The sequence below is a fragment of the Sitophilus oryzae genome, unplaced genomic scaffold, assembly GCF_002938485.1.
Source record: "Sitophilus oryzae breed Bouriz unplaced genomic scaffold, Soryzae_2.0 scaffold_926_pilon_pilon, whole genome shotgun sequence".
NCBI lineage: Eukaryota > Metazoa > Arthropoda > Insecta > Coleoptera > Curculionidae > Sitophilus > Sitophilus oryzae.
In genome coordinates, this window is record NW_022147557.1 from 824238 (window position 1) to 836912 (window position 12675).

Genomic DNA, 12675 nt, shown 5'->3' on the forward strand with positions numbered 1-12675 from the left:
GCGCCCCGGGCGGAAGGTTAATTTTTCATTTAGACCGTGCCGGAATCATGATACTTTTCCTATTTAAATAACATGGGATTTTCTGACCTTTAATTTTTTATCTCCAAAGAAAATGAACCTACAGCTTCGACGAAGACACATTCTAATACAAAATTTTACGCTCTATAAAAAAGTTATCTTTGGTTTTTTCCATAAAAGCATTCCTTTAAAAGTTATTCGCGGTCAAATTTATGTACATAGTTTATAATCAAATTTTTCTGTCATTCACTGCAAACTCTTTCATTTTTTTTAATTAAATTAATTTAATTAATTCGATAGAAGTGATATTTAAGATAAAAACCACTTGAAATTTGTTCATTCTGTTCAATTGACACACATATTTACGAACACTGAAAGGCAATGAAACAATAACCCTAAATTATAGTTTTGATCAATAATCTTGATCATCTTCTTACAGTGCCATACTCTATATAGAGTTTCGGCTACCTCTCGCATGTACTTGTGATGTGTGTCATCAGTGTTTCACAAGTACACGGGACCTACAGTTTATTACCGAATCCGAACGGCACTATTTGAGAGGCTGTACAAGGCAAATATACTCAAGGTGGTTTGCTAATGCCTTTCTTGAGGTGGCGGCTCGTTGGTCGCTCTATTTAGATAAATAAATATTTTTATTTAAATAAATAAAGCGACCGTACTGGCTGGGAATCGAACCTAGTACCTTCCGCTCCGCAGATCGACACACTAACGCTGGAGCTACGGCCGGCCACTAATCTTGATCATACCACAAACTAACTGTAACTTAGTCTGTGATCATACTTAGATGGCGCAATATTAGTTTTCCATATTAAAGTTGGTAAAAAAATATTGTTTTATTGAAAAAAGTATGGCTCTAGATCCTTTTTTGGTCAAAATCAAAAGGCGCAAATAGAATTTGCAGTGAATGATAGAACAATTTGATATAAACTATGTGCATAACTTTGACCGCGAATAACCTTTAAAGGAATGTTTTCATGGAAAAAAACCAAAGAGATCTTTTTTGTAGAGCGTAAAATGTTGTATCAGAACATGTCTTTGTCGAAGCTGTAGGTTTATTTGCTTTAGAGATAAAAAATTAAATACAAAAAGTCAGAAAATCCCATGTTATTTAAATGGCAAAAGTATCATTATTCCGGCACGGTTTAAATGAAAAATTTAGACCTTCTTTACGTTGGATATTTTTTTTAGAGCAAAAACTAAAATTTCAGAGGGCGCACGGTGGGGTATTAGCATGAAAAAGGTGATCGAAATTCGAAAAAGCGTTTAAGATTTCCCAAAAAAAGATAAATGATAAGTTAAATCATGTCTGCCATGAATGGCGTTGCTATAAGTGGGTTTAGTTGCATTCATTTGTTTCAACGAAACGTCAAAGTTTTTACTTCTAACAGATAAGAGGTAAATGGCTAAATTTTATGTTTAAAATTATAAATTGTTGTCGTTCTTGTGCTCTTTTTAAAATGGCTCAGCAAGCTGCAGGTATGTATTCTACAAAAAACTATTATTTATTTTGATATTCTCTATACTAACGATTTTTTTTGCCACTAAAAGTTAGGCGTTCAGAAAATTTGATTAAATTTGTGATATTTTTATTATACTTAGAGATTTAGTTGGGCATTTCGAAGAATTCAGCATATTGTCTATATACGTTTTACTTAGTAAACATTGGGCTTTCATACAGTAAAATAAAATACTGCGACTCTTTGCTGATAAACGGAGAAAAACATTCTTGATTTCCTCTAATATGCCAGTAAGTGATATACTAATGTGAGGTGTAAACCGCGATGGCATTGTTGTGTACAAAGCGATCGCATTAGTTCCATTAGCAGTATAGCACAATTTGGCATTAGTAGCGACTTTAGTGGTATGGGCATTGCTCGCGGATCAGTCGTAGTATAAGTACTATTAGTTGCGATATTGCTACTGGCATTAGTGGCATTGACCGTGGAAACACTGGAGCAGTGATTTTTCTTTCTTTTTTTAGAATCGACGAATTATCCTTTTTTTTGTTCATATTATTTCCTCTTTAATTGAAAATAGCAATAATTTATATAAGGTCTACATAAAAAAAATTCGATCAACTATCTGTGTCCCACTGTGGGGCGGCAGCAAAAATAAAATCAACTTGGGAAATAACGGACACACTATTGTATATTGTTATTACGCCTATACAATAGTAAATATACCAATTATACTACTGATAATGTCAAATATTAAGGGATAAATATATATATATATAATAATAATATATATATATATATATATATATATATATATATATATATATATATATATATATATATATATATATATATATATATATAATAATTAATATTAAGGGATAAAACTTGACTAAGCCTATAACATGGGTATGATGACTGTACAAGCGCCTATAATATGGGTATGAGATGTGACTCATATCGCCAAAAATTATGAAAATTAATTATAGTAAATCTTACACATTTTGGCATATAAAATTTAGACATTATTTTTAAACCAAGAATACGATCGAAAAAAGGGCATAGTCAAAGACGGCTGGAGAATGACAATCGATGATAATTTTCGCGAGATTGAGAAGTCGGAGACGTCATGACTTGGCCAGTACTCTGCTTTATTTTTTAATGGCGCTTACTGCCAGTTACTCTTAAGAAAGTTGTAATTTATTTTTATATTAAGTAAAAATTATGTTTAAATGGGGTAATTTAAAATACGAGAAAAACTAATTTTTTGGAAATAGATTTGTGTATTTGGAAACGTTTTGTCCTTTTTTTTTAATCTTTTTATAATTACTGTTATTTTTTAAGCTAGTTTTAAGCCAATTTTTGGTAAATGTCACCTAGAGATTAACCTCAACTTAAGAAAATTATTATCGATTGTTATTCCACAGCCGTTTTTGACGCTGTTTTTTCGATCACATGGTATTATACATAGATCGGTTTAGGTATCTAAAAGAGTTTCTAACAAATAGTTTCTAAATAAGATGTAACGCTAAAGCCAGTTATAATTGACAAAATGACAAACGTGTTAGTTGCAAATAAATATAATTTTATTACAATTTGAAAGTTATATTATATTTATTCATCAATATTGTCAATGATTTTTATAATGTTTATTAAAAATCTCTTAATATATTTTTAATTTAATTACCGATTTAGTAACTAAAACCCACCATAAGCATTTTAATAAGCTTTGTTAAAAATAAAAAAACCATGGGTAAAAAACAAAACCGTAACAATATATTTTTTTTAATTAGAAAAAATAACGCAACGTCAATTAAAAATTAAATACTTCCAACTGCCAACTCAATTTTTAATTATTTCCTGGTTATTTTTGGGCTCGCAAATATTAAATAAAATTCTCCTGAAATATTTAAATTTCATGAAAAATTAATATCTCCCAATTAAAAGCGCAATTTTCCTGATTATGAATTTTTAAACCGGAAAACTTTTTTACAACTTTTCACTTTAATTTATTCTAGCAATTTTAATATTTGACACGCATATAATAAAGTATCTTGAAATTGAAATATTTGAAGGCGATAGGGACTTTGTATAGAATTTACAATTAAAGAATAAATACTATTTGTGATCAGTTGCAATCATCGCACTAAAACATTTTTAATATTTTTGAGTGTAAATAGTAATTATAGGTTTCTTGTTTTTCACCCGATTTGTAAAACTCCGACAACAGCGCTTGGTACGACAGAAAAAAGAACTACCATCCCATACATAAAAAATTGACGCCGGGAGGCACGTATAGCCGCCCATACTAAAATATGTTAATAAAAAGTTGGTAGGCAGTTCTTTTAGTTTCAAGAATTTTTCCAATTTTTCAATCTCAAAAACTGCGATTTTGACTGATTTTGATGTTATTACAAATTTTGTTGCAAATATTATTCCTAATCTTAAATTGAAAACCGCGTTTCGCTAGCTACTGTAATTTTGGAGTTACGATTTTTTAAATTTTTAACCCCCTCCCATACTCCCTTACCAACCCCCCACCACCACCCAAAATTAATGACCAGATTCTCGGGTGCCACAGTATTTTTGTGCCAAATTTGGTTAAAATCGGTTTAGCGGTTTTTGAGTTATCGTGTTACAGACAGACGGACAGACAGACACCATGAAAATATTTTGTATTTAGGTCATTTATGACCCAAATAACTCATTTTGAGTGAAATTAAAAAAAAATTGCCGATCTACCATATCTGTTGGTATGGTCGGCTAATAAGCATATAATATGAAGATGAAATATGTTAATCAAATTTAATGGTATAATTCTCTTTATTTTTTTATGGACGTCGCGTCGTATAAAATTATAATTAAGTACCTATAATAAACTTTGTTACGGTCCAGATAGCCCCAGTTATGTAACAACTAGCAAAACCGGTGTGTATAACTATGCTATCGTAGTTGAAGCCACAGGCGTGTTATTACTCATCAAAAAGTTTTATTAGCTTGAATAATAAATTATAATATACGCTAGACCTTTTGAAGATTTTTATATTTTGTAAAATTTTCATAAATTGCACTTACTAATAATATTTAAATAATTATAACAACTTTTTCATGTACTTCCTGGTGCATTTGTATGTGGCGATTATTTACGGGATTCTCCGATGGTGCCAGCACCGGTAGAGAATGCACCAAGTCTATAATAATAAGCGGTTTTTAAACACTAGTTATACAGGATTAGTCTTAGATAAGTGCAAATATATTTAGAGGTGGTATATTTCGACCTATTAGGTCTAACACATCTATTAGGTTTCTTTCGCAGAAAAATATTTTGAAAATAGTACATTTTTTTAAATTTTCTCATATATTTTAGAAAACTTTTTAGAACTACCTGTTCACCGCAATTTTTCCCAGGTTATAATATCTTAATCATGGTCGTCTTAACCATATAGTCTAAGAGTTACCAGAATTATTTGATACTTTACTATCAGAATATAAATGAAAATAAAATAAAAAAAACTTTACCCCGAGCCGATATTGAACTCGGGATTTCTCGCTTTATAGGCGGAACGTTTTCGGCGCCGCGCTATGGAGACGATTTGTTCAATTTATATTCAATACTAGAATTTTGAAAGACTAAATATAAATATACGAACTTCTTTCAATGCGCAGTAGTGAACGCAACGTCTATCGAGAGCCAGACGACTCGCACGCTGTTCCAGAGAGCATAGCAAAAGATATATTAAAGAGCTAGCTTTCTTCTACTAATAGTTACGGCATTAAAGTTGCGTATTCACTATCCGAACGAACATTCGTTGGTTCGTTCGGTAGTAGTATGGACGGGACCGAATTTTAGAACCGAACAAACAACATCTACCCATTCGTTTTTGAACTCCTTTGATGTACCGACTCGAAACGGATGGTCGAGCAAACGAACGAACGAACGGCCGCATGCGTTCGGTTCCCCGTCCAAATATACCGAATTCCATTCGTTCGCTCGTTCGCTCGTTCGTTCGTTCGTTTGTTCGGATAGTGAATACGCACCTTAAAAGGGATGCAAATACAGAAAAAATCCAGTGGCTTTCAATTTTTTTTTAAATATATGGATTTTTTTTTAATTTGCAAACTCGGTTATTTTGGACTTATTTGAAAAACGATAAAGAGAAAATAATATGTTCCTGTTATCGAGATCTACCAGGCCTGAAAACCTTTGCACTTATTTAAGACCCTGTTTAATTATTTTGATTACCTTTATTTGTACATGTTTTATATCTGTCACTGTAAATGTCCGAAATGCGGTAAAACCTAGGATAAACGCGCTAAACCTAGGATTTACCAAAAGCAAGTGGAAAAAGCTCGAAAACTTCTTTATTTTGCTTCCATTTCGGACTTTTACCGGACCCAAACAGTAAATCTTAAGATTTACCATACCGCATTGGTAAAAGTATGAATTATTTTTTTATAGCAACAATATCGACAAATTAAGGATGTCGATATACAAAGACATCTCTGTTTTTGTTTACTTAGGCATTGAAACTTTAACGATTATCGTTTCACGATATCGATTTTTGTAACGTATCAGTCTTATATTTGTTACTGTAAGTGTCCGAAATGCGGTAAAACCTAGGATAAGCGCGCTAAACCTAGGATTTACCAAAAGCATTAACTAATTAGGTTAGCCTGGTTATTTGGAGGGTGATAATGCATTGGTTAGCATGGTTATTTGCGGGGTGTTAATGCATTGGTTAGATGGTCATTTGGAGGGTGTTAATGCATTAGTTAGCCTGGCGCGCTATTTTGTACAATCGTCGGTATCGGTAAGTTACCGAAAGTTATCAGTACGTACGGCCAATGAGCGTTGTGTTAATTGTTGTTGTCATAGTTGCAGCTGTTATTAATAGGACATAATATAGCAAACTTGTACCGACGACTATCGGTGTCTCTACAGTGGGGTTAACAAGGACACGGTAGAGATACCGATTCTCGTCGGTACAAATTTGTGATATCTGTCATAGAACCGATCGATAACTATGACAACAACAATTAACACATTTTTACTATATACAAATACGTATCGAGAGCTGTCGTAACCGATACCGACTATTTTACAGAATAGCGCTTGTGGTTATTTGGGGGGGGGGTGTTAATGCATTGATTAGCCTGGTTAATTAGGGGGGTGTTAATGCATTGGTTAGGTGGTTATTTGGTGGGGTTGGTTGGTTTTTACTACCACTTGCTTATTCGTACTTTTACCAATGCGGTGTGGTAAATCCTAAGGTTTACTGTTTGGGTCCGGTAAAAGCCCGAAATGGAAGCAAAATAAATAGTTTTCGGGCTTTTACCACAAGCTTTTGGTAAATCTTAGGTTTAGCGCGCTTATCCTAGGTTTTACCGCATTTCGGACATTTACAGTAACATATCTATTAAAATTAGGGTGCCCCAAAAAGATAAGTTTTGGAAGTTGTGATATACGATTTGAAGTTGAAATTTAATCTTCAATAACTTTCAAACGAATCGATTAAATGAAATTTCATATCAGACCTTTTTTGAAGAACGTTCAATTTCCTACAGGAATGTTTTGATATAATGCAATAAAATTAAAAAAAAATATTCCCCGTGTTATTTAAATGGAAAATAGAAAATCACGATGAGTATTATTAATATTAAAAGCTCAAACTTTACCTGAATTTTTTTTCGTTAACCTGAACAATATTTTCACGGTAACTAAAAAGAAAAAAATATGTATTTTTTTGGTGCATCCTAATCAACATTAGTAAACAACACTTTGAAACCAAAAACGTTTTTTAGATTTTTTTATTTGAAATAATTTTTGTTTAATCTCATAAAACCAAAACGTGTTGATTTATATGACGATGCGAGACCATAACTTAAGATGACACATTACATGTTACGAAATACTTCAAATATTATCCGACCTACTCGTGCTGGAGTAGTAAACATACTCTCTCTATACCAACTCGACATCTGTCCTAGCATATTACCTGTCACGACGCTTTACGTTTCAGTGTTTCACCAGGGAGATGAGGGCAGGTCGTGGTACATAATAATAAGAGGCTCGGTGGATGTGGTGATCCATGGCAAGGGCACGGTAAATACCCTGCACGAAGGCGACGATTTTGGAAAGTTGGCCCTGATTAACGACGCTCCTAGGTAAATATAAATTTATATACAATGTATTTGTTTTATTTGTGAACATAGGATTGCAACAGTATATTGCTTGTGTTGTTTTTTGTATGCCTAAACTGTTTGTTTATTTGTAAAATGATATAGGGCCAAGTGACGTAAAAATTAAATATTTTTCAAAAATTTCAATTTTTTTCTTATATACAACCATTTAAATACAAAAGTATTCCTTCTATGAAAGGCGTTTGGAGGTAAGGGAACTTTTGCAAAAATAGAAATATACCAAAGTACCCCTAAAAATTAAGTATTATATACAGGGTCCGGCAATAGTGCGTCAGGCATCTGTAGCTCCTAGAATAAAAAACTTGAGAATTTTGTTTAAGTGCAGACCATATATATGTACCAGGATGTATTTCAGGAAAATATTTTAACTTCTATAGGGTGGCTCAAAAAAGTGTGAGTGGACCTGGATGATTTTTTTAAATGGAACACCCTGTATATAATTGCATTTTTGGCTTCCTTTCAGATCACTTTACATAACCCTAAGATATGAATAAATATATTTCGATAGTTTCAGAGATATTAAAAAATAAATAAAAAATATGTATTTTTCAGCCCTTCTTAAAAAAATCATTAAAAATACAAGAACTGTTCTGAAATCAAAACTATATTAGGTATTTACTTTAGATAGTATGTTCTTAGTTTGTTTTAAATATGGTAATCATGTATCATACAGGATGTTCAATATTCTACGCCAAACTTTCTAAAATATAGAATAATTTTTCTTTGTTATTTTAAATGGAACACCCTGTATATTATTTTTTTATTAAATGGATAGTTAAAAAATGAACATTTTTTGTATTTAGAGTATTTCAAAATTTTGAACGGTTTCGCAGATACGCGCAGTATTATTTCATATGGCGCTTTCAATGGTAAAATACGAGAGAAAAATCATTGGGTGGCTTTGATAAAAATTTACTGTGGAACATTCCATATGAAATATAAAACCGCAAATATCTGCGAAACCGTTAAAAATTTTGAAATACTCTAAATACAAAAAATGTTCATTTTTTAATTCTCCGTTTATTGAAAAAATAATATACAGGGTGTTCCATTTAAAATAACAAAGAAAAATTATTTTATATTTTAGGAAGTTTGGCGCAGAATTTTGAGCATTCTGTATAATTTACGATTTTCATATTTATAGCAAAGTAAGTACAGACCATCTAAAGTAAATACCTAATATAGTTTTGATTTCAGGACAGTTCTTGTATTTTTAATAATTTTTTTAAGAAGGGCTGAAAAATAAATATTTTTGATTTATTTTTTAATATCTCTGAAACTATCAAAATATATTTATGCATATTTTAAGGTTATGTAAAGTGATCTGAAAGGAAGCCAAAAATGCAATAATATACAGGGTGTTCCATTTAAAAAAAAATCATTAAGGTCCACTCAAACTTTTTTGAGCCACCCTATAGAAGTTAAAATATTTTCTTGAAATACACCCTGGCAGATACTTTAGGTTCGCCCTTAAACAAAATTCTCAAGTTTTTTATTCTAGGAGCTACAGATGCCCGACGCACTATTGCCGGACCCTGTATTTAAACTATCTAAAAATAAGACATGCTAGCTTAAATATAAAACAGTCACAAAATGCATGTTTAAAACCCTGGTATTCTAAATGTCCCTTTATGTTAAATGCTGGAGTAATTATGCGACTAGAAGGATAAAAATTTGATATTTTTTGATTTTTTTATTAATTGTGAACTCTTAATTACTCCTCCATATAAGTCAAATCAAAATACAGTAAAATTACTCGGTAAAACATTTATAAACTGAAAGTGTAATAGTTATTTACAGTACAAGTGTGTTTATGAAAATGATTACAACAACGAGTGTGAACGATTAGTTCTAATCACACGAGTGCTGTAATCATGTTTAAACGCACGTGTCATGTACAACGCTTTATCTACAACCGAAAAATAAGAATATGCTGTTTTAATTTTCGTTTATTAGTCGCCCACCTTTAATACCTTTAACTATGACATTTGTCACATTTATATTAAAAAGTTATATTTAAAGTCAGTTTGTCCTGTCAAGTAAACGCGAGCACATTTTGCCCAGAAAAATCATTTTAAAAATTACGATGAGCAATTCCGAAAGTCTCCCTTCAGATGTAGAACTTGTCGCAGTACGTGCCACGGAATCATTATTGCCGGAAAAGTTAATATATTTAGATGTTCGTAGTTGTTTTTCATTATTATAGCAACTAGTTGTGTTATAGATTCATAACACCACTAGTTGTGTTATGAATCTCAAAACGTAACTGAAATACTAAAAAAATAGTGATGTAAAAACGTTATAACTAAACGGTTGTAGATAAAACAATTTTATTAAATTAAAAATGATGTGACATTAAAGTATTAAAATAGCGTCACAAGGAGCAGAACAAAAATAAATATAATTATTATACCAATTAGCTAACTAAATATTTCTCAAAATCTACTGAAAGAGCAAACATTCCGCAGTCTTAAATGTCCCGCTTTGCAAACTTGAGGTTGGTAATTTTAAAACAATGCCTTTCTTTAAATCATTATCTATTATGTATACTTTGGCTGTATACAGGGTTTCTCAAAAAACATGTGCCATCACTCGTGAGGAGATTCCTCATGTAAAAATAAGATTTATTTTTCATATCAACATAGGTCCGATTCTGCTTTATTTCGTAGCTACAGGGTGTTCAAGTCTTAATATGTTTTCGATTTATTATAATTTTCTTCCAAGTACATTTAGCGGTTTCGAATTAAATTTTGAGGGTAGAAGTTACTATAAATGCGACATATTTTAAAGCTATAAAAATGTCGACATATTTACCAGGGACGTGCATATGGGTTATCAATGGAATATTTTTCCTAAAAAATCATGTACGCCACTGACTTTTTTTTCTCGAGTTTGCGAAATAATGTAAGCAGTTTAATGCCGATTAAAACTTCGTATCTTGATATTCTGTCGATTTCGGCCTCCTTGATGAGATAGCCAAGTCTTATAACAATCTTTAAATCATTTTAATGTTCATATGGGTTATCACTGGAATATTTTTCTAAAAAGAGCATGTACGCCACTGACCTTTTTTTCTCTTTTTAGCGAAACAGTGTAAATAATTTAATGTCGATTAAAAGTTGTGTCTTCATATTTTCTCGATTTCGGCCTCCTTGATGAGATAAACGGTATTTTATTAAATTGCCATGATGCAAGTCTAATAACAACCTTTTAAAAAATTTAATATCATTAACTTGCGAAAGTTTTAAATAAGTACTCATTGATTCATCATCCAAAAATATAAAAAAATTCCTATAAACATGGGTATGGAAATGCATTGTTTTAGAGTTGCAGGGGCAACTTTTTAAAATTAGTTTTTTTGTAATTATCTTAAATACCATTATTTCTTTATTTGAAATTACTGTAAGTTAGACTAATAGTAATAATAACTAATAGTAATAATATTTAATAATAAATTAGGTAAAATATATAATTTATTAATTTTATTTTTATTTTGATTGTATTAATTGCGAATAATAAAATTGCGTTCATCAAGGAGGCCGAATTCGACAAAATATCAAAAGATAACTTTTAATTGGCATTAAACGACCTACACAATTTTGATATCAAAAGAAAAGAGTCAGTGGCGCACATGTTTTTTTAAATATTCCAGTAATAACCCATCAAGCACGTCCCTTATGAATTTATCGACACTTTTTATCATTAAAATATGTAGCACTTATAGTATCTTTTATCCTCAAAATTTCATTTCAATCAGTAAAAGTACCTCGAAGAAAATTATAATAAATCGAAAGATTATTATGACTTCAACACCCTGTAGCTACGAAACAAAGCAGAATCCGACCTACGTTGATATGAAAATTAAATCTTATTTTTACTTGAGGAATCTCCCCACGAGAGATGGCACATGTTTTTTGAAACACCCTGTATATTAAGGTTACATCTGCGCTATTGACAACTAACTTTCCAAACAAAAGAAAATGTATGATTATCAGGAAAATAAATATTGAAAATATCTGGATACAAGTAGAAGATCAAAATATAGAAGGGGTAAGAAGATTTAAGTACTTGGGCTGCTGGCTGAATAAAAAATGGGATCCTGATGAATAAATCAAACATAGAATTCAAATATCCAGAAATACCTCTTTCAAAATGAAAACCCTTCTCTGCAACCGAGACCTGAATCTGACTACTCCGATGGCGAGTTACCAAATGTTACGTACTGCGTACATTATTATACGGAGTCGAGGGATGGACGTTAAAGGCACTGACCAAGTCACGCGTAAGATTCATTTGAGATGTGGTTATACCGACGAATATTAAAAATATCATTGACCGAACGAATAACAAATCTTGGAGTATTAGAGAGAACGAATAAGAACCAAGAACTATTGACTACAATAAAACGACGGAAAGCAGCATATTTTGGTCATATTTTTAGGAATAACAAATATAGTTTTCTACAGCTGATTGTTGAGGGAAAGATTGAAGGACGACGAGGCATCGGGCGTAAACGGTTCTTTCGGTTGCGGAATTTGCGCCAGTGGTTTAATATAGGAGAGGCCAGTGTAATTATCCATTTGGCTTAAGACAGGGAGGAATACCAATTATTGATGATCGTCAACCACCGATGAGGAGAAGGCACATGAAGAAGAACTTTCCAGTCTTTTAAGATGTTTTTCCGTTTACTTGTTTGGTTTCTTTGCATATTTTTGGGAATTTTTGAGTTGTGACTAAAATTTTAAAATATACAGGGTGGCGCACCTCATTCGCCTCGGTTGATTATTGAACGAAAACGGAAAGATGTAGAAACCAATTTTTTTGTGGGTATATGTAGAGAGGCAATATGCATAATTTAAAATCATTTTCAAATGTACAGGGTGTGTCAGAACTAACATCCATACCAAAGTTATATTTTTTCTTATGGAACACCCGGTATGTTATTTCATTTTTGGATTCTTCGTCATAAAATAAGGCA

General features: G+C 31.7%; 1 protein-coding gene across 4 annotated transcripts in view; it reads left to right on the forward strand.

Annotated features, from left to right (window-relative positions):
* The window catches only part of LOC115890798 (rap guanine nucleotide exchange factor 4), a 691873-nt gene that overhangs the window by 484817 nt on the left and 194381 nt on the right, over positions 1–12675 (forward strand). For all 4 annotated transcript variants that reach the window (XM_030911141.1, XM_030911143.1, XM_030911142.1 and 1 more), the window contains one exon: positions 7517–7661. In XM_030911141.1, the coding sequence (XP_030767001.1) occupies positions 7517–7661 (145 nt within the window). The remainder of the gene's footprint in view (positions 1–7516; positions 7662–12675) is intronic.